We start from the raw sequence: 24,025 nt of genomic DNA, 5'->3' as shown, positions 1-24,025 counted from the left end.
TCCTGGTCCAAACTACTATTTCTTGCCTGTGTTACTGGAATGGCTCCTAGCAGATGTCCTTTGAGCCGCCCCTCCCCATCTCTCCAACCCCCATTTCCACCCCTGCCCATTAACTGATTCTCTACACAGCCCAGAGCAGTAAGCATTAACCCTTAAGTCAGGACATCTCTCTCTTCTGCTCAAAGCCCTAAAGCAATGCTGCAGTTCATGCCAAGCAAAAACAGGTCTTCTTGCCCTACCCTTTGACTTCTCTTCTCTAATCACTTAGGCCTCCTTTACAGTTCCTGGAACCCTGCCTGGAATGCTTCACCACCACCCGCCCACCCCAACATGTGCTTAGCTAATTTCATCCCCTCCTTTTAGCTTTTTTCAAATCTCAATCTCTCTCTCTCTCTTTCTCTCTCTCTGGCTATCGGTAATTGACCTCTTTAAAAGTGCAAACAACCTCTCCCCACACCCTCCCAGGCTCCTTCCTCTGATCTTATTTTTTTTGTGATGCTTTCCACCTTACACCATAGTATCCATATGTATGTACATATGCCATATGTCATTTAGTAATTTGTTCAGTTTCTCTTTTATTTTGCTTCTCTAGTGCCATATAGGACTGCAAGCTGCAAGAATCTTATCTGTTACGTTCACTAGTAAATCCTAAGCCCCCTGTATGTACCATAGGCACAGTGCCTGGTACAATACAGGGGCTCAATAAACATTTCTTGTGTGAGTTAAGAAAATATTCTCAAAGTAGACCTGATCTTGACAAAGTATAAGGGACAATTAGGAAGAATTATAACGAACTAAATAAAGCAGGTTAACTAGAATAAAAATCAGATCGAAGATATGTAAAAAAGAATGATGTGAGCCAGAAAATTTGAATAGGCCTGGGGCCAAGAAACTCATTATAACAGGGCTCTATTTGCAGGTGATACATAATTTTGAGGTTCTAGTTCAAGGCCATCCATAAGTTATGCTTTGGGTCTATGCCTCAGTGTTCCAGGTTGTATTTTATTTTTTTAAGACTTTAGGAGGGGGCCTCCCCTGGTGGCCCAGGTGGTTGAGTGCAGTGCTGTGAAGCTGTCTGCAGCCTTTGCAGCACTGGTTAGACCCCGGCCAGCCAGCAAGGGTCCCACATGGCAAGGCAGACCTCTCCTGTCTCGCCCTCTGCTCCCCTCAGCAGTGTATTTCATCAATCTGCCTGTTCTGTTCCCCTCTCTGTCTCTGGTGAATCCTCTCACCCTCCCACACATGTGGTCTGTACCCTGGTTCTTGTATGAATAAATAAATTCTTTAAAAAAAAAAAAGACTTTAGGAGGAAAAGCCATAAAACTTCTCCCAGCCTTGTGGCAAGTTCATTCTGAGTCCATGCAATGATCAGAAAATGGGACTCTACAACTAGAATTCTGGAAATGGAAAATTGAGAAAACACTGGAAAAATTTGAGGACTAACAAAAAATACCATATTGGAGATATTATCTTCTGTTTGTTTCTAAACAAAGTAAATTATGGTCAGAGTAATAGTGGCAGCAACAATGCTGTGGAGAAACTTGAGTGACTGAAAGTGTAGCAAAGTTTTCTTTTTCCCAGAAGGACAGAGAAGAATTTATAAAATATGCCAGTAAATACGGTTACACACCCTATTAAGTTTATTTCTTTTGTAGTTTTCCAGTGTTATACACTGAATTATGTGCCCAAATCTCATGAATTAACATGCAAGCCCTCAATGTAACTTTTTTTGTTTGTTTGTTTCTTTGTTTGGAGATAGGGCCTTTAAAGTTAAATTAAGTGCATTCAGAAGAATGGGACCCTAATCCAATATGACTGGAGTCCCTATGAGAAGAGGAAGAAATGGCAAGGTTGCTCACACACAGAAAATCTTTGTGAGGACACAGCACACACTTCTGGTGGGCAGCCAGAAGGCTTCAGGGAAGCCAGCTGCTCTAGCACCTTGATCTTGGACTTGTACCTTCCTGAACTATGAGAAATTACAGGCCACCTAGTTTGTGGTACTTTGATGTGGTAGACAATTGGCTAATACAGTCAGTCATCAGAATACTTATTTTTGGAATAGCTCTGCAAGCATGGGGTGTTGGTTGTACACTTTATTTGATTAGCTATTCAAATCCTTTTTCATTACTTTAAAACAAGCATTGCAGTTAATCAAAAATTCTACTTGCTATGGTTCTACATTATTATATCATGTATAGCTCAGGTTCCAAACTGCTTGCTTTAATAAAAAATACCCATGTTATTTTCCTAGTTAGGGATCTTAAAAATGACAATTTGAGGGCCTCCCTGGTGGCACAAGGGGTTAAGCACAACACTGCGAAGCTATCTGCAGCCTCTGCAGCACAAGTTCAATCCCCAGACGCCCAGGGAGGTGACCCACATGGCACAGCTGACCTCTCCTGTTTCACCTGCTGCTCTCCTCGGCAGTGTATTTTAGTCAGTCTGCCTGTTCTGCTCCCCACTCTGTCTCTAGTGAATCCTCTCACCCCCCACGCCTCTGGCCTGTACCCCAGTTCTTGTATGCATAAATAAATCTTTAAAAAAATGACAATTTGAAAAAACTATAGGGGTGTTGAAAGATTTCAGTGTGAGTTTCATACTGACTATTCTACATGTCCTGGTTACTTTTCTTTTTTGCTTTTTTTCTTTTGTTAAAGACTAGGTGGGGGGCAACTCCCTATTTGCAGTGTTGCAACAGATGGTACATCCCTGTAGTAAAAAAGTGATGCCCTCATCAAGCTGTTGATACAATTTGTGAAAATTAAATCTGAACAATGACTGGCATTAATATGAAGATCTGTATTTTGAACAACCTCACATATTTTTAAATGTTTTTGCTTTATACAAATCAGGTTTGGTGAGTGAAATTATATGATATAAATTTACCCCTATCAATATTTCCAAGGAAAGCACCAAATTCTTTATTTGCATCAAAAAACACGAGGATTGTGGTTTTCTAGGCAATCTGGAACTGGCATATATTGGGGGTTTTCACTTCTCTAAACTGACCAGTAGAATATACAAATGAGAAAACCCTGCATCAAGTCTTAAAAGGAGGAGAGAGCCCATCCAGGGGCTAGACCCTTAAAGGAGTATCTACTTGCTAACATGATATCGATGTAAAAGGAGCCAATGAAAAGGACTAATCCTTGTGAACATGGGTCAATTAACTGAGAGAAGCAGAAAATGACCCTGATAGGACTCCCCTGTCTCCCTAACTCAGCAGAGAGAAGGCTGGAGACGAGCAATAAAAGGCCCTTCACTGGATGCCCTCCTAACTGCCAGCATGCAGCATTCACAGCAAATCAGCTGCAGAGTGGGTTGAGTCCTTTATAGAAAAAAGAAGTCGGTCTTGTCCATATTTTTTACAACCTCATTAGTATGCATGTGCTCATTCTTTCTCCACCATCAGTCTCTTCGGCACCCATAATTGGGAAGTTAAAACTAGAGTATAGAGCAAAGTAGAAAAGAAAAAGGACTGATGTCTTCTTATTTTAAATTTAGACCTAAATAACCTTTATTGAAATAGTTAAAAAGCACATCATTTAAATTTATATAATGTATCCAGTGTAAATTCTACTTTCCTAGACACCAAAAATAGAGCAAGTCTAGACCTCCTATATTCTTATGAAAGAATAAACAAAAAAATCAAGAGACCTGTGTAAAAATAACAAAATTCCAAACACAGGGACCACTCAGCTGCTCTAAAATAGTCTAAACACATAAAATTTAATGTTTTGTGACCTCAATCAAATGTTTTCATTTGTGGCTTCAACATGGTTCAAGAGGTTATCCAAGCAGAAAGCACAGGCAAGCACAAAGCGGAAGCAATCTAGGGTCGAGCAGGAGGCCTAGCGCTGAAACTCAGGCTTATGAAGTCATGAACTTCACAGAAGTAAAGATGAGTTCAGTGGACACTGAAGACATTAATTATGATGTAGAGAATGAACTCAAGAATTATCATGCATACTTCCTAAATAACCCATATAATGGGTTAAAAGAATAAAAGATTAATCAAAACAATCTCAACAATGAGTTAATCATAGCCAGAAAGGTCTGGAAGTGAACTTGGAAGCACGTTGTTAAATATCAATAGACAATTTTCAATCATAGTTTTAAATAAGGTTACAAAATTGATTAAAGAATAATGTATTATCTTAAAAACAATGCCTCATCGTATTAAAAAGAATATGATGAATTTTATGTTCCCATTAAATATACCAGCCTGAGGAAGACAAGTGAAAATAAATTTCTGTGAATAAAGTTTAATTCAAAAACATCTTCAAAAAGCTCTAAGCAATCACTCATACTCATAGAATTTGATTAATTTTCAGAATAAAGACTATTTGCTTGACATCAATTCTTGCGAGTGAATTTACTGTGTCTCTAACTGACCTCTATGTGGGTGTTGAATAAGCCATCAATAGGACCTTTTTAGAATTAAAACTGCTTTTGTTATGAATACTCTAAATTGCTACCACACACTTATAATAATAAGGGAGGAAAATCACAATTGCTGTTGCCTTTGGTCTCATTGCACCCTTTAGCATATAGTTCTTAAGGCCGTGACAGGAATTTGCACAAAATAAGATATTTAATATTTGCTTTAACTGACTTGACAACAGACAAAAAGGGAAAAAAAAAATCTGATTTTATTTCTAGGTCTTTGGAAATCCCTTTTTAGTCAGACACCTTATATATATTGATGAGGTTTGGTCATTTCCTATACAGCAATTAAGATTTAATTCTAAGAGAATTTGCTTGTAATTGTGAGTTAGCAATCAAATAAGAACAATGAAAACAATACTATTTCAAGAAAAAGATTTTCAGGAAGAACAGTAGAATAAGTATATACAAGACCAGGAGATTTTGAGTGTCTAAATGCTTGTCCACTTTGCTACATGGAAGAATAAATGATTACACTTACTGCATTTTCTTATCTTTGAACCCTAATATATCTTTTGAATGAGTATGGAAGACATGTCAACTTACAAATAGGTCTGAGGTAGACTGATTGGGGGATTTCTGATTTAAACTATTTTGAGAATGTAAATGTACATTTCCATATTAAAATTTTAATAAATACACATGTATGTTTTTCAGACATTAGAACAAAAATTAATTTAGTTTTAAAAACTGATACTAAAAATGGTTAAGAACCTAAATTGTTTCTTATTAAGTACTGAAGATTCACTTTCTAGATGAGTATAACAAGTCCTAGTTCCTGCTGTCAGCCCCCACATACACACACACATTAGTAAACAATACAGTGTTGTAAAGCTTATGTGTTCTAGTCAAGTCATCCTTTCTTTATAGATTTCTTGGAGAAATGGGGAAGAGCACAGTTTTTACTAATTGTCACAATATAGCATGACAAACTGTAGAGGAGCCCGGTCTCTGAAGGACAATCCTAGTGCCTCTGATTAGCTGTGTGACCTTGGGCAAGTTACTTAATTTCTCTGCACCTCAGTTTCAGAATTTTTTAATTTGGGATTACAATTTTAACTACTGCATGATATTACAGGGAGGATTAATAGGATTCATTTCATAAATTGATGTGTTGGCTCCTGTTATCAGCATAAGTGCAAAATATTCCACTTTAGTAGTAATTCACTTGAACAGCCAGTTCTTGGTAACTGGAAGAATTAAAATTTAGTTTCCATTCCCATATGGAACACAATAATCAGAATAGTTTTCATTGACAGACCTTTAGGGTTGATTTTGACTATCTTGATAGCCTCCTTATGTTAATATTTTAATATGGCACATTATATAAATAACCCCTATTAACTATATTTTAATACATTATGACCTATTTCAAATGTATGTGTGTATATTTTTGTGTTTATATAGATACTGCATATTATTGAAATCCCTTCATGTATCCTTCCAAGAGCACAGGGAGTAGTGAGATCATAGTAGTACACACTGAAGATCCTAGAACCAAACTGCCTATATTTAAACCCAAAATCTACAATTTTGTGACTATGTGAATTTCAGAAAGTTACTTAAATTCTCCATACGTGGTTCTCATTCTTGGGGATAATTGCCCCCACCTACATGGAGGTAATTGAAATACCTATCCCATGGAGTTTTGTGAGAACTATATGAATTTGTATTTTTAAGTACTTGGAACACTGTAACATTGCCTGACACGTGATGAATACCAATAAGCATTTTTTATTAAATAAATCACATCCCACTCTATCCCCTTATTGGTGAAATACTGCTTTGTCCTTAAGATTAGGCACAAAGTAGCTGCAGGAAATTCTTGCTTTGTATCTGCATTTCTCATTGCATGTCTTCTTATCTAGTTGTGGTATTGTACTGTAATTTTGTAAGATCTTACAACTGGGTAAAAATGTGTCATGGTTACACAAGTGAACTTTGAAAAACACAAGCTTAAGGTGTGCTGTCCACTTGTATGTGGATTTTTTCCTATCCTTGTATTCCTTTCTCAAAGATTTAACCAACAGGGGGTGTGTGGGTTGATTGAATGGATGATTGCAACACAGAGGATAAAATCTGAATTATTCTGATTTTCAGCTGGGAAAGGTCAACATCCCTAACTCCCAGATTGTTCAGGAATCAACTGTATAGATTTGCTGTGAATCTATTCTCTGTGAATCTACAATTGTCTTAAAATAATTCATTTAAAAATAACTGTTCTAAGTTTTATACAGAGGATTATTTTCAGGATACCTCATTGACTACATTGCTGAAAACAAAAGTCTTATTTTTACTCCCATATAATGAATTATTTTACATTTGCCATGCTCCAAATATACACATACAAAAAGTAGTTCAGACCTACAAAAATGCATCAACCTCTTTTTGGGTGGTTTATTAAATCCAGAAAACAAGTATATACTCTTTTGTGATGTTGTGAAACTTGCAAAGTAAATATAATTGAATATCTTTTAAGTCATACAAGAATAATAGTGTCTCCTTTATTTTCAAGGTATTAATGATAAAACTTTTAGAAAAATCTAATATATATTAGATTTTGTTAGATAGTAAGATTATTCAAGAATGATGAGTGGGTCATTTTAGAAAATTCAAAATCCCAATGTTTGAGAATATGGAATAGGAATTACATCCCACAAATTTAAACTGGAACTCTTAGAATGGTCTCCTAGGTCTAGCCTTTATTTCATTTCTTTAATCACACTTATTGCAGATAACCTTTGGGCAATTGCAGAAATGTATTGGGCATAGTTTTTGAGTTGTTCAGATGGTATCTGTGATTTAAATCAATCTATATTTGCTCTATTTACAAGACAACCTAAAATGAAAATCATCAAAGGAATAGATTCATATACAAAAACATACATACTCTCTCCCCGTGCTTCTCTGATCAATGAAAGAAATATAAATCCTAAACATCTATAAAATAAGATCACTGTTGATTTAGTTAGCTTGACAGTTGTGATATTGAGAGTATTTTGCTTCAAGCAATACTTCCTTGAGCCTTTCTTTATTCATTTTACCTCTCTTTTAGTAGCTTAAGAAGATTTAGTGACTTTGTTTTATTTGGATCATTCAAAATACACCAAAATCTAAAATTAAACTTACAAAGAAGTTGCCAGGTATTGGAAATACAATGTGTTAACATTTTTTTTGACACAACCTTTCCCTCCTAAAGTGTCTAGCTTAAATATGAAGTCAACTTTCTCAGACTCCAATAGCATTCACAATTGTATAACCAATAGTTTTTATAATAAACAAGATTTCTAAGGCAATAACCCTAAGGTTTAAAGTTACTTTTGATTATTTGAAAGAAAATAATGTAGACTTCTCAGGTAATTCTACACACAACTAATTTAAATGATAGTCTAAAAGAGTGTACGAGTGAAGAAATTGCATATGTTAATTTTCACTTTTATGGGAGATTTTCTGTGTACTCTAGACATCTATAAGTCTAGTTTCTCCAAAGAAGCAAAACAATAGGATGGATGGATGGATGGATGGATGGACGGACAGATGGACAGACTGAGAGACAGACATAAGATTTATTATAGGAATTGATTCATTGATTATGGGGGTGGAGCCACTGATTTTTGGCTTTGTTTTGCTAGAACCAGGAGCTCTGATGGTCAAAGGCAGGACAAGATGGATATCCAAGCTCAAGAACAAACCAGAATTCATCCTTCACCTTTTTGTTCTGTTTGGGCTCTACCATTTATGTTGAGGACTGTCTTTCCTCAGTCTGCCAATTCAAACATTAATCTTCCAGAGACACCTTCACAGACACATTTAGAAAATGTTTTACCATCTGGACATCCCTTAACCCAGTCAAGTTAATACATAAAGTTAGCCATCACAAGACATGTCTGTACCATTAAAAATAATTCATTTTACTGTAAAGTGTGTATCATTGATGTAAGTTTATTTTTATTTTCAGAGATATGAAGATTTCTTTCTTTTCTTTCCATCAGTGGGAGACAAAGAATTTTCACTGTTTGAAAGCCATAAAATTAATCAGTTTTGGCTTTGGCTGATGTTATGATGCACATTAATAACTATCATGATAAAACTTCAGTGAGAATGTTCCAGTGCTCCATTCTAAGCAAATTAGGAGTGTTCCGTCATTTATTTTCACTGTAGCATGTGTGGAGAAAGTAGATTTGGGAGGGGAGGAAGATAATTTAAATACTCCTAAGAGAAAAAATCTGTAGAACATTTTCAGAACTAAAAAACTGTGGCAATAAAAGGAGTTAATATATTTAAGTGGCATTGTGTATATTTGTATATTTAGAGATTTAACTAATGCACATGTAGCCTGCCTTTTGCCTTAAAGTTTAAGGTACAAACATATGATTCGGTGTCCTTTGGGTAAATACCTAGGAGTGGAATTGCTGGATCATATGGAAGCTCTATCTTTAGCAGGTTAAGGAATCTCCACACAGCTTTTCATAGTGGTTGGACCAGTTTGCACTCCCACCAGCAGTGCAGGAGAGTACCTTTTTCTCTACATCCTCGCCAACATTTGTTGTTGCTAGTTTTTTTTTAATATGTGCCATATTAATTTTTTTTAATATGTGCCATATTAATTTTTTTTAATATGTGCCATTCTCACTGGTGTAAGATGGTATTTCATTGTAGTTTTGATTTGCATTTCCCTGATTACAAGTGATGCTGAACATTTTTTCATATGCCTGTTGGCAATTCACATTTCCTCTTTGGAGAAGTTCCTTTTTAGCTTTTCTGCCCATTTTTTGACTGGATTATTTACTTTGTTTTTGTTGAGACTCTTCAGCCCTCTGTAGATTTTTGTGATCAGTCCTTTATCATTAGTGTTGTGTGCAAAAATTTTCTCCCAATCAGTGGGGTGTCTCTTTGTTTTGGTTACTGTATCTTTTGCTATACAGCAGCTCTTTAATTTGATGTAGTCTGAGCTGTTTATCTTTGCCTTCACTATCACTGCTTTGGGTGATGAGTCTTTAAAGATGTTACTGAGGTGTTTGTCATGTAGTGTTTCGCCAATATTTCCTTCTATATATTTTATAGTTTCAGGTCTTATGTCTAGTTCTTTAATCCATTTTGAGTTGGTTTTTGTGCATGGTGTGAGGTAGTAATCAAGCTTCAATCTTTTGCATGTAGCGACCCAGTTTTCCCAGCCCCATTTATTGAACAAACTTTCTTTGCTCCATTGCCTATTCTTTGCTCCTTTGTCAATGATTAGTTGACTGTAAATCCACAGATTTATTACTGGATTTTTCTATTTGGTTCCATTGATCCGTGTGTCTGTTCTTGTTCCAATACCATGCAGTTTTGATGATTATGGCTTTGTAGTATAGTTGGAAGTCTGGGAGTGTAATGCCTCCATTTCCTTCTCTTTTCTTTTTTTAGGAGAACCTTAGATATTTGGGGTTTTTTGTGGCTCCATATGAATTTCATCAATATTTGCTCTATTTCTTTGAAAAATGTCATTGAAATTTTTATAGGAATAGCATTGAATCTGTAAATTGCTTTTGGTAGATGGTCATTTTGATAATGTTAATTCTTCCAATCCATGAGCAGGGGATGTCTTTCCATTTCTTTATGTCTTCTTCTATTTCTTTTAACAGTGTTTATAGTTTTCTTTGTATAGGTCCTTTACCTCTTTTGTTTGGTTATTTTGATTTCTTCTTCAGATTTATTGTTTATGTAGAGGAAAGCTACTGATTTTTGTGTGTTGATTTTGTATCCTGCCACTTTACTAAGCTGATTGATTAGTTTAATTCATTTTTCTGTCAAGTTTTTGGGGTTCTCTCTATATATCATCATACCATCTGCAAATAGTGATAGTTTGACTTCTTCCTTGCCTATTTGGATTCCTTGTATGTCTTTCTCTTGTCTTATTGCTCTGCACCCCTATGTTTATAGCAGCACTATTTACAATAGCTAAGCTATGGAAACAACACAAATGCCCAAAAATAGATGACTGTATCAAGATGATGTGGTACATATACACAATGGAATATTACTCAGCAATCCAGAAAGATAAACTCATGCAATTTGCAGCAACATGGATGGAGCTGGATGGGATCATGCTCAGCGAAATAAGCCAGAAAGAAAAAGAAAAATACCAGATGGTTTCACTCATAGCAGGAATTTAGGAAACCTAAATAAGAGACCAGGAAAATTACTAATTATAATAAAATAAAAACCAAACTCAACAAGCAACTATAAACCTGAGACACACTGTGGTGGGGGGAGGGAAGAGTAGGAAGTATTACAGTCAAACTAAGGGGAGGTGGAATTGTATGGAGACTATAACCAAGCTGAAAATGCATACATTGTGCAAAAATGAAAAATGATGTAAAAATATATAAAAGAAAATTTTAAAAAGAAAAATAAAAATAAAATACAAACATACCTTTAGTATTTTCACGTCTTAAAATACTTAATTTCTTTATGAAGTTCTACATATAATCCCATGCCATTAGAATTTGTAGTCCTTTCACATAAAGAAGGTGAAAATTATATCAGACCTCTATTATTTCAGTCCTTTGTGATACAGATATGGGCATTTCAAATCGTCAGAAGGAAAAAGGAACTACATTTTACTAAAGATGATGCATTTCCAAGATATTTACTTTCTTAAAATTTTTACAACCAAAGTAACTGTAATTGTATATTGCATAATATACAGTTAAAATTGGTGGTTCTCTCTGCTTTTTATATTACTTCAAATATCTTTCTTACTGAATGATTTTAACCAAAATTGTTGACACATCCTAATATTTACTGTCAAACAACCAAACTATAGACATCAAAATAGAGAAGCAAGGGCAAGCAATATTTACCCATAGGTCACTGGTCAACTGAGGCATGAGATTTGGATTCTGAGATTTGGATTATGTATTACATATAATATATACTGTGAAAGTTCTGAAAAGTATCTGGTGAGTTAGGCAGCTAGAGTTAGATGGCAATGCCCCATTCGGCGGTGTGAGCTCTTTCTTCCTCAGATTCACCAGATCTCAGATCTCTATAGATCAAAAGGGAGGGGAGACTTTCAAGACTTTCAGAAACCACTCATGGACACTTTCCATGTATATTAAAGTTATTTTCCCCTCCCCCCGCACTGTATTGAGTCCTCTGAAGCATATTCTACTTTCTTGGAATCTAACTAAAGTGTTTTAGAGATAAAATTAACCTGATTTATTCAGTAGGAAAGCTAAGCTCAGTATTATTAGGAGAAGTGTTAATATATGATAAACTATGGTAAAGGTCATCATCAAATAATGTGCAGAATTTCTATGCCACTTTCTGTTGACTACTTTACGCTGTTTTTTTCCCTACTCCTTTTATTCTCGGGCTGTAACAAAGATGCACAGAAATGTCTGGCTGGCATTTTTTAATGTTTTCTTTCTCCACACATAGAAAAAATCATACTGTTGACTATAACAATTTCTTTTTGTTTAATTCTTAAGGGATTTTTGTATTTTTCTCCAACAGTTTCAAAACCAGTGGACCTGAAATCATGCACAGGGCCTGTCCCTAACACTACACAACTGTGCCAGATTCCCTGCCCTATTGAATGTGAGGTTTCGCCTTGGTCAGCCTGGGGACCTTGTACTTATGAAAACTGTAATGATCAGCAAGGCAAAAAAGGTATGTAATATTAACATGACATGCTTGAAACACCCATCAATTGAGTCAAAAAACAATGAATTATTTAAAAAACGCTGCTCTCTGTTCCTTGTGGTTATTCGTTTGTGATATTTACCAGAATGGTTAACGGTATTGATTGCAAAAGATGAATAAAACTAGCCTCATGATAGTACCAGAAGATTAGAACTGCAGAATGTAGGCCAAATGCTTGTTAATTTAGACAACAGATGGAGAACATCTGAGGCCGTTTGTACAATGGTTAAGATGAGCTATAGTGTCAGACTGACCTGGATTGAAAATCCTATTTCATTCCATACCATTTAGGGGAGTTAATTAACTTATCTAAATTTTGTTAACTTATCTGTAAAAGAAATGTAACAATAGCCGCCCTCCAGGTTTTCTCTAAAGATACAGTGAGATAATAAGCATAAAGAATTTAATTCAGTGCCTGACCTGTAACTAGTGCCCAATAAACAGACCTTGTTATTATTTTGAATAGCCATATGCATCTGTTCTGTTTAAAAATAACGTAAATTTTTTGTTGCTTTTTTGATGCAAATCAGAGGAGTAAAGTACATGCAATGATTTACTGTGTGATGGGTGTTGTAGGGTCATTTTCACACTATCTGGTATTTCTTACTCTGTTTCAAGAAGTCTTCTCGTAATTTTAATATATTTTATAAACAGACATTAACTTTGGTGTACACTGCAGGAAGGGCAACATTTAGGTCCTCCTAAAGCACAGAGCAGGACTTTGACTATTCCACCATAGGACTCAGGTGGTTTTGCTACTGATTCAGATTTCCAGGCCAAAATTAATTGAGGCCCAAAGGGACAGTTTGTCTTGAAAGTACCAACTTTTCAGAGGTTTCAAGTTTAATCATGTGGTCGTGCTGAATTTTTCTGAATACATTGAGATATCATTTTTTGGAGTATTTTTAAATACAGATTTTTCAAATCAACTAAAATTCTCTCCTCTTTTTCCTCTCCCTCCTTCCCTTCCCCATCCCCTCTCCCTCCCCCCCCTTTCCCCACCCCAATGTGGGAAAAGGAAGATATCATTTCTTGCCTTATTTTACTGTATAGTATGTGTAGGTAAGGAAAAATGTCAGGCTTTTCTGCCCTCCCGCCATCAGGATAGATGATGGATCCTTGTCCTGAATGCATGCCTGATGGCGGGCACCTGGAGTAGGGTGTGGGCATAGGTAGATGGGAGTCACCTGGGCTGAGACTGGGCTTTTAAGGGCGGCGTCACAGGGACGCCAGCAGAAGCCAAAAGAAAAGCCGAGAGAGAAGTGAGAGAAGCAGAAGCCAAGAGAAGGCGAGAGCCCCGAGCACCTGCTGGGGGCTGGAAGGCCTGCCAGCCTACCAGCCCCCCAGCGCCCCTACCTGCCGTGTACCTGGTAATCCCAATAAAGACCTGCAGAAAGCCACTGAGGACTCTGACTCCAACTTTACCCAGTCTGCTGGATCGGAAAACCTGCACCGTGTCCATCGCTGGACCTTACAGTATGTTAAAATCTAAAGTTCCTCTTTTGTCTTTAATTTAGCAAATGACTAATAAGCTCTCTGTAGAGGCAGGAATGGGCACAATGCAGGTTTTCTATGATCTGAGCAGACGTGGTAAGGAGGAGAGAGTCCTGGAACCCTCAGTTTGGCTTGTCAGGCTTTTATTGGGATTTGCTGGGTACACGGCAGGCAGGGGTGCTGGGGGGCCTGGAGGCTGGCAGGCCTCCCAGCCCGCAGCAAGTCTTCACTCTATCTGGGCTCTCAGGTGTTCTCTGGTGGTCTCTGCTGCTCTCGTGCTTCTGCTTCTGCTGAAGCCCTTAAAAGCCCAGTCTCAGCCCAGGTGAATACCATCTACATATGCCCACACCCTACTCCAGGTGCCTGCCATCAGGCATGCATTCGGGACCTCAAGGATCCATCATCAATTCCAATGGTGGGAGGGCAGAAAAGCCTGATGCTGTTTCATTTATCCTACACTCTCATTAGGCTAGAGTTTGGGGACAAGTCCGTGATTAAAGCAGCTATGCCATCTATCCTCTGTTCTCATCCAGCTTTCACCATCACTCGGTTTTCTGAAATATTCAATCCATAATGGCAACAATAAATATTCTCCATCCCCCATAATTCAGGTTTCAAACTGAGGAAGCGTCGCATCACCAATGAGCCCACTGGAGGCTCTGGGGGCACGGGGAACTGCCCTCATTTACTGGAAGCCATTCCCTGCGAAGAGCCCTCCTGCTATGACTGGAAAGCAGTGAGGCTCGGAGACTGTGAGCCAGATAATGGAAAAGAGTGTGGTCCAGGCACTCAAGTTCAAGAGGTCGTGTGTATCAACAGTGATGGTGAGTCAGATGTGTCTACCCTGCTTATGAACGTCTGTTTAACCCTGGAGATACTGTGCTTTACTTTATGTTAAAATCCCATGTGTTCTGTCATCATAACCAGTTCCCTTTACAAACTCAGAAATAGCTGCTGGCAACACCTGGATCACAGCCTCCTCCTCTTCCTCTCTCCTGTCCCTACTTTTCTCTCTCTCTCTCTCTCCCCCTCCCCCTCTCTCTCCCCCCTCCCCCTCCCTCTCCCCCTCCCCCTCCCTCTCCCCCCTCCCCCTCCCTCTCCCTCTCCCCCACCCTTCCCCCCCCCACCATAGTGATTGAGGAGAGGTTCTTAAAGCAATCACAGGGTGTTTTTCTAATTTGAAAAGCTGGTAACATACAATGAGAATTAAGTCTTCCTAAGGGCAATAATGCATTAAATTGCCAGATTTAAACATAGCAAGGAAAAGTGTCATTTTTCTAAGTGATATTTTGTATTTGTCATAAAAAGAGCATGTGACTAAAGAAGGGTTGTAAGGGTTGATTGACTTGATACTAGCAACACTCTCGGACCTCCTCCTGCTCCCCCAATATCTGATAATGTATATATGTCAGTGATAAAATTTGATGTCTGAACTCAAATCCAGAGACCCACCACAGCCTCGAGTTTCTGAATCAACCTCTGAGCTCTAGGGTCATTCCCTCTAGGTTTCCCAGAGCCAGTGTAATGGTAATCTTCCACACAGTTCTTTTCCTGAAGCACAGGTATCACATTGAAATTTTACAACTGATTATTGCTTGATAAATATTCTGTCTTGCTTTTAGCCCTGGTGTAAGATTTTTGACATTCTTACTGAGTGCTGCTACTGTTTTAGGAGCAATCTTCTATAATCCCTGAGTCACATTTAAGAAACATAGGACTCCCCCAGACATAGTTTTAAGCCCCTGGCTAAGATCGTTTTTCAGGTACTCGCCATCTCAAATCTTATGACTCTGCACATCAGGGCAACGTGAGCACCAAGCCCGAGGGTCCCATGTTTGACAGCTTATGCTGCTTACAGCATATGCAGAAACATTCTGGTACCCCCGCAGGGGCACTGGAACATCTGGTAGCCATCATAATTCCTTCCATTCTATTTTCTTGCACCAAGCAGAATTGTTTCCTCTTGTGACCCAGTCACTGTTCAGTAGAAAAAGATACTCTCTGGGGTGAGACTGACAGGCATTGCTAGTATTGAGAAATTAGCCTTCAACTTTGGAATGTACTGTCTTGCCTTTGTCTGGGGTCCAAGTTAGTCATGCAGGACAGCATAAGGTAAGATTTGAACCAGCAGTTGAGGTTGGAAGGTGAAGAAGGGAATTATTGTTCCAGATACTTCATGATGAATTTGATGTATTCTACTTTTTTCTATGTACATATAATTATATATGATACAGTCTATCCTCTCTTTAGCTTTTATACAGTTCTCTACAGAAAAAGAAACAAAAAGGAAAAAGACAGCAAAACAAATGCATTATGTTTTACTTAATACACCTACACAATTCCTGACTTGGATTAGATGGCACTCCATATTATTTTTTGAGTTGCTATAAAAATATTTTAGCATCCTTGGTAATTGCCTTACTGATACTGATTCTTGCTCCCCCACCCCCACCATTGAAATGCTTTTTATCCTCTGATAGACCTTGGAAGGAACTAGGATCCCACAAATTGTAAAAAGTATTTTTGCGTGAAGCAAAACGCTGAAACAAAAAATTAATCTTCTTAAATGTTTGTATAAATGGAGTATATTTTAAATATCCTACAGGAATTGGCTATTTTTTAAAATATCAGTGGTTATTTTTAATTTTGTCATGTAAAAATATTTTGAAACATAATCACCTCCTGAATTTCGTATAGAGCACTAAAGAACAAGTGAAAAGAATGAGTTAGCTATGTCTAATAATATTGAAAAGTAATTTATGTTGCCGTTGAAAAAGCAAATTGATAACTCATAATATGCAGAGCCTTGTTTCACTTTTATCTGCTCCACAAAAAAATGATTTCGAGAGGTAAAAGTGTGATGTTGACATTTAGTTTGCTAGTGTTGTTCTTTATCAGGACTTCCCTTTTATCATTACATTTTACTTCCTGACATTAGTTAATTGTAGTGCAATTCAATATTTTAACTGGTTCAACTATGGGAGTGTATAAAATCAAGAAAATTCTTGTTATAATCTGAGGCTGCTCAAATTTATATATAACTGAAATATAATTGTGCTGATAGAATGAGAGCAAAAGCTGGAATCCTTCTAAATGCGCCAATAATATCATGTGGTCGGTCACCTGGTAAGTGTTTAGCAGCTGCACCAAATGTTGTTTTGTAATTAAATCGAACCCAGGGATTTAAGTTGATTAGTTGTACAGACTCTACCTCTAGGCCTGGCTGTGACTATAGATTTTGTTTTATAATTAAGTTAAAGCTCAACAAGGGAACTGAAGAGTTAGAGCCTGTAAATCTAGCAAATAACAAAACGACTTCTCTCCTCCCACATTCCTCACAATTTCACAACTTTATTAGTGACCTCAGAGCATTTACAGTTTATTTTTTCCTAAAATGTTTTTTGTCTAGATTTACAGAGATATTAGAATTTGCTGTTTCTGTTGTTTTCATTTTTCCAATTGTTTCTAAGGAACAGGGTTGGGTTACCCCGGCAGGAGTTTTATGTAAATTCTCAGACAGTGGAATATAACACAATTGCAAGGAGAAAGAGAAATCAGAAAACAATTAGACTCTAGAAAGACATAAACATTCTACACGTGACAGGAAAATATTACTCATTATTTAAAGACCACAAGAAACAATTCCACTGAACAATCAAGAACAAATACAGACTGCTCGAAAGCAGATTATCAGTGGTAGAGGAGATTCCTGGAAGGCTTGAGAAAATCTCCATAAATCTGCCCTATTTCAATTTTTGTGACATTTATGTATGTTTTATTTAAAGATATAAATTTGGTAAGACAAGAATATTTTGTTTTTCTAATTAACTGGTTAGAAACACAAATCAAGGCTATTAGACCGAAAGTGTGTCGGGAGGGGGAATCTGTTGTATTGTTGATTACTTAAGATGTCTGTGAAGCAAATATTATTTTCATAGTTTCTTCCCCTCTGTTGAAAAAACAATGATTCCATCCATATTTTATTATCTTGTGCTCTGTTTCATAAACAATGATCCCATCCATATTTTATTATCTTGTGATCAGTTTCAAATACAAATAGTGTTAACTTCTTTGTGTGAGAGTTTCAAACTACAGTTTTGTTATTTTGTTTTTGGTATTGAAACCGTGCAAATGTGGGGAATGGCATGGTTTGTGAGTCCTCACCTGTGTGCTTCCAATTGCATGGCACCACTCAAACACAGAGTGTAACAACAACAGGGCTTATTAACTAGGGGGATATTGAGAGATCAAAAAAAAAAAGTTTCTAAGGCTGTAAATGGTCATCGATTCTACCCCAGATAGTGGATAGCTCTTAGAGACACTAGGTATAGGCCAGCAGCACCAGTCATCAGGCAGTGTTAAGATCACACACTGGAGGACAGCAGATGTCTCTGATAACTGGCACCAATTGTGCTGGAGTGGTGATCAGGAGGCTGTGCTGATCATGCAGGAGCAGCAAGTGATGATACAAAGGGATGAGTCAGAGATCAGAACGAAGGGTTTCCTAGGTGGGAGTGTTCAATGAATCAGAGATCTGAAGTGAAGGTCTTCCAGGTGAGAATTTTGACTAGTCGGAGATCAAAGGGGGAAGGTCTTCCTAGGCAAGAGTGTCTGATCCCCACCCACTCCCCTGCTTATATGTCTTTCAAAATGGTCCCTTTGCTCCTCCTCTTGCTCCCAACAGTGGTGCAGGTTTCAAATCTCATTAGTGTGTTTTCAAATCTGACAAGGGTTTCAAAACCCACAGGAAACCCAGGGGTCAGCTGTCTAGCGCTGGGTGTGGCTGTAGGCACAGGGGAGGGGCCAGGCACACTCCACTGCAACCAGTGGCTGGGCCAGACCACAGCACAGCCAGGCACACTCCACTGCACCTGGTTGGTAAAGGGGACCCAGAGCAAAGGTGGGCATGCTCCTGTGCACCACCAAACCAGGAACCGTGATCCTCCTCTTTCAGCATGACCTTTGTAAAGTTGTGAATTTGCAGCAGTTGCAAAATGGCTGCAACTTGTATGCAACCTTTCTTATTTTTCTCCACATTAGAGAAAGTTGACATATAACCAGTGACACTGACATTTAGGACTCACGTTAATACTTGACCAGAATTTTCCAAAACCAAGGTATAATATTCCAATGGAAATAAATTGATACAATTCATCATTACATGTTTATAAATGGTTCTTCACTAAAAGCAGTGACCATTCATGGCCATAGTGACGGTGACATTCTTGAAGCACTACAGCTCTGATTCTTCTTCCCCTTCCATTGGGCCAAGTGTGTCAAATTTCGAGTAAGTGGGAATGCTATTATTATTAGGATAACTTTGAATTGCTCTAACTTGTTTGTTTAAAGTAACTGATTTTCCTTAAATGTCAATAATTTTTTTAATACACCTAAAACCTGACTGTAACAAACTTTGTGTCATGTCACCACGGTTAAAAACCATTGAATTATTAAGGACTTCAGTCTGCAAATTACTTATGTTGCAAATAGAAGGACTATGTCAGTAATAATATACATTGTACCTAAATGGATTAAGATGCATGGACATATGGGCTTGTTATATGCCAATATTTTTCAGTTTACCCTGTAGGTTGCTAAATCTGTTTTTCAATTGGTTTCCTAGATTCCCCAGTACCTACTAGATCCCCTATATCCTCCTGAATGTCTTCTGTAAGCATATGCTAAAAAATCAGATTTCTAAATTTTATCTACAAACCAAATGAATTACAATCTATGAAAACAAGTCCCAGAAATCTACCTTTTTTTAAGTAATATTTACTTATTTATTTTTGTGTGGAAGAACTGGAATGTAGTCCAGAGGTGCAGAGGGATGAAAGGATTCACCAGAGACAGAGTGGGGAGCAGAATGGGTAAATCTATTCCAATACACTGCTGAGGGGAGCAGCTAGTGAGACAGGGGAGGTTTACTGCTCCATACGTGGGTTAGCTCCCTGGCCTGGGATCCACTGCAGTCCTTAGTAGTCACAGAGCTAAGATTTAACCCCTAGGCCACCAAAGAGACCCCCCAGAAAGCTACTTTTATTTTTTTTTTAAGATTTACTTATTCATACAAGAACTGGGGTGTAAGCCAGAGGTGAGGAGTGAGAGGATTCACCAGAGACAGAGTGGGGAACTGAACAGGCAAAGTGATGAAATACACTACTGAGGGGAGCAGCAGGTGCGACAAGAGTAGTCTGCCACACCATGTGGGACCCTCACCAGCTGGCCAGGATCGAACCAGCACTGCATAGGCTGAGGACAGCTTCACAGCACTGCGCTCAACTGCCTGCGCCACCAGGGGAGGCCCAACAGAAAGCTACTTTTAAACGAAGCTTTTTTTGTGTGATTTTGGTGTATAATAAAGCTTATAATCCACAACATATGAGAAAATCTATGTTTTGGTAGAATGTAAGCCTCAACTCTGTTACCTAGAGATTCCTAGCATGATAGAAACTGACTGGGTTCTGGTAATGCTGAAGAAGACCTATGATTAAGAACATGTGGAAATTATACTGAGACAAATATTTAAAGTAAATTTTTCTGACTTTTGGAACTGTTTTTGTCTATCATCAAAAGTAACAAAATAACAGTGAAAACCTAAAGGAAATGCCATTTGATTGCTTAGTCTTTGTGAAATTTTTGCCTCCGATTTCTTCCTTCTGGAATGCCATATGTACCCACAGAAGAGTAAAGGGAAGGTAATATTTGAATATGATTTCTATCCCTAGTAATTCAAGTCATACTTTTTTCCCACATTTTTCCCATTAAGATTATAAAGGGATATCATTTCCATATCTTGAAGTAAATACAGTATACTAAACACCTAAAAAATATTGAAAATTTTTACATTTAGGAAAGCTAAGGCAAGATATTATTCTGTTTTATTTTAAGCCTCTTAGTACAGTTTATATCTAATTTATAAATACTATAAAAACTGAATTAATTTTTCCAAATATGCATTTATTAAAGAATAACAGCTGAAAGAGGGACAGAGGTTTGTGCTGCAAGGAGTAGAGGAGAGGGAGCAAAGCATTCCAGGATATATTACACCAAAAGAATAGGAAGCCAAATCAACAAAGGAAAAGGCACATACGGTGAAGGGCAAGTGAAACCAAGAGCTGTCAGTCCTGTCTCCAGGAAATAACTCAGTACGTGCTTAATTGTTTTTACCAATTAATTATGGCAACGTGTATGAAATGTTACCTACCAAGGTCTTATCTCAGCCTAGGAGTCCATGGTGCATATCAGGAGTCATCCTCTGCCTAGGATACGAGAAACTTCCAGACTCCCAGAGAAAAGCAGAGAGTCAACTTTAACCACATTGTATAAATGTAGAGATTTTTATTCTTTATATCGCCACAGCAGAACTTTTCTCCACCACCATCCCTTATACTCCTTTGAAACTTTCTCCCTCTTCCACACTCTTAACCTCAGAAATCTCACTAATATTTACAGGTGTTTTTCTTTGCTGGATCATCCCTCATGTAAATGTCCAGGATTAGTCTTTGTCATTCGACCTTGTTTTGCTATATATAATTCCTTTAAACTCCTTCCACTTTGTCATAAAAGCAGTGTATTATTTTTATATAAAATGTGGCTTTATAGCTTGAGGCTGAAGGGTATTCCTTAGTGTGGATATACCACATCTTTTTGACCCAGTTCTTTATCAGTGAGCACTTAGGTTGTTTCCATGTCCCATATATTGTAAGGATGCTACTATAAACATTGTAGAGCATATCATTATTTGAGTTGATGGTTGTACATTCTTTGGATAGATCCCAAAAGTGGCACTGCTGGGTCCATACAGTATTTCCTTTTTCATTGTTTTTAAAGGTAAATCCAGATTGTTTTCCAAAATAACTACAACAGTTCATATTCTCTCCATTATTTTAATGAGATTTCTCTTTCTCTTTATCCTCTCCAGCACTTGCTGTTAATGATCTTTTTAATATGTGCCATTATCATGGGTTTGAGATGATAGCTGATTGTGGGTTTGACCTGCATCTCCCTTATTAAAAGCAATTTTCCCTTTTTAGTGAATTTTCTCTTCAGATCTATTGCCTGTTGATTGTGTTGCATGTTTATTATTCAAATAAATAAGTTTTTAATATACTTTGGTTATTAACCCCTTATTAGTTACATAATGTGTAAATTTCTTCCATTCAGTAGGATATATTAATCTACTTATATTTTCTCTCACTGTGTAAAAACTTTTCATTATTTTTTTAAACAAATTTTTTAAAAAGATTTATTTATTTTCACACACACACAAGAACTGGGGTACAGGCCAGAGGAGCGGGGGGTGAGAGGATTCACCAGGGACAGAGTAGGGAACAGAACAGGCAGACAGACAGAGGGGAGCAACAGGCAAGACAGGAGAGGTCTGCTGTGCCATGTGGGTAGCTCCCTGGCCAGGGATCGACCTCTTGCTGCAGTGACTGTGGATAGATTTATAGGTTGTGTCTTAACCCCTTGCACCACCAGGGAGGCCCAGTGTAAAAACTTTTTAATTTGAGGTGTGCTAATTAGCTCACATCTTATTAGAAACTTATATTTAAGAGTTTCTAACCCATATGGAATTTATTTTTGCAAACTGGATAGCAACACATTAAAGAATGAAATTGGAACATTCATTAACTCATATCTAAGTTTCTAATCCATTTGGAATTTATTTTTGCAAACTGGATAGCAACACATTAAAGAATGAAGTTAGAACATTCATTAACTCATATCTAAGTTTCTAATCCATTTGGAATTTATTTAAGCACCATTTATTAAAGGGACTCTCCTTTCTACTCTATGGTCATGGATCTTTTATCATAAATTAAATATTGACAAAGATGTGGATTTATTTTTGGATTTTTTATTGTTTTGTTGATCTATGTGTGTAATTTTATACCAATATCTTACTGTTTTTTTTTAATAGAGGCATGTTTTATTTATTTATTTGTTTGCTTGTTTGTTTATACAAGTACTGGGTACAGTCAGAAGCACGGGAGGGTGAGAGAATTCACCAGAGCCAGAGCGGGGAGCAGAGCAGGCAGAAGGACCGAAGCACACTGCTGAGGGGAGCAGCGGGCGGCAGGAGAGGTCTGCCTGCCATGTGGGACCCTCCTCCGGTGGCCGGGGAGCAGCCGGGGATCGAACCAGGGCTGCAGAGGCTGTGGGCAGCTTCGCAACCCAGCGCTCAACCGCTGCGCCACTGGGGAGGCCCATTAATTAATGTTGCTTTATGGGATAGTTTAAAATAAGGCAATGTGATGCCTCTGTTTCTCCTCTGTTTCCTTCAGGGCTGTTTTTTCTATTTGAGGCCTTTTATGGTTCCATATAAATTTTAATAACTTTTGTTCACTTTCTTTGAAGCATAGTATTGACATTTTGATGGGAATTATATAAAGTTTGTATGTCACTTTTTGATAAAAGTCATTTGACTCTATTGATTCTCTTCATCCATGACCTTGGAATACCTTTACATTAATTATGCCATGATCTAGAACCTTTAATAATGTCTCTTAGTTTTCATTGTACAAGTCTTCACCTCCTTGGTTAATTCCTAGGTATTTTATTATTTTTGAAATGATTGATAATGGAATTATTTTCTTTATTTTTCTTCTCATTCATTATTTTTATATAAAAATGCAACAGACTTTTATACAGAAGTGCCACAGATTTCTACCATTTTCCTGTATTCATTGATTGTCTCTAATAGCCTTTTGGTAGAGTCTTCTACCATCTGAAAATAACAATAGTCTCACTTTTTCTTTTCCAGCTTGAATTCCTTTTATTTCCTGTTGTTGTCTGACTGCTCTAGCTCAGACCTCTAATACTAAAATAAACAGAAGTGAAGAAGACAGTGATTATCCTTGTCTTCTTCCTGATCTTAAAGAGAACAGGGTGGTGATCATGATGTATATTCCTGGTAATATGTTATTGAATTTGACTTGCTAGTATTTTGTTGAAAATTTTCTCATCAATATTCATCAGGGATATTGGTCTATAGTTTTCTTGTATTATCTTTATCTGATTTTGATACTGGAGTAATGAGGGATCTGATAATGTATTAGGGAGCATTTCCTAATCTCATTTTTTTTAGAAATAACTGACCGAGATGGACACAAGTTATTTTTTTTTTTTAAAGGTCGGATAGACTTCACTCTAATGCCAGCTGATCTTGGGCTTTTGTTACTGGAAAAGTTTTTCATGCTATTTCAGTTTTCATGATTGTGATGAATTAATGCAACTCTTCTGTGTCTTCATGTTTTAGTCGTGGAAGTCTATGTTCTAAAAATTGTCCATTTCTTCAAGGTTAGTGAATTTATTGGCATGTAGTTGTTCATAGTTATCTCTTATGATGCTGTGTATTTCTAAGGTAATTATTTGATGTCTCATTCTA

General features: G+C 37.3%; 1 protein-coding gene across 1 annotated transcript in view; it reads left to right on the top strand.

Moving 5' to 3' along the window:
* Nucleotides 1-24,025, top strand: part of THSD7A (thrombospondin type 1 domain containing 7A) — a gene marked incomplete at both ends in the record, with an annotated part of 412,533 nt that overhangs the window by 236,399 nt on the left and 152,109 nt on the right. The window contains 2 exons of the mRNA XM_084229821.1: nt 11,950-12,105; nt 14,244-14,456. Of these exons, the coding sequence (XP_084085947.1) occupies nt 11,950-12,105; nt 14,244-14,456 (369 nt within the window). The remainder of the gene's footprint in view (nt 1-11,949; nt 12,106-14,243; nt 14,457-24,025) is intronic.

The sequence above is a fragment of the Talpa europaea genome (assembly GCF_964194135.1).
Source record: "Talpa europaea genome assembly, chromosome: 3".
Classification (NCBI taxonomy): domain Eukaryota; kingdom Metazoa; phylum Chordata; class Mammalia; order Eulipotyphla; family Talpidae; genus Talpa; species Talpa europaea.
This window is presented reverse-complemented; position numbering and strand designations above follow the sequence as displayed.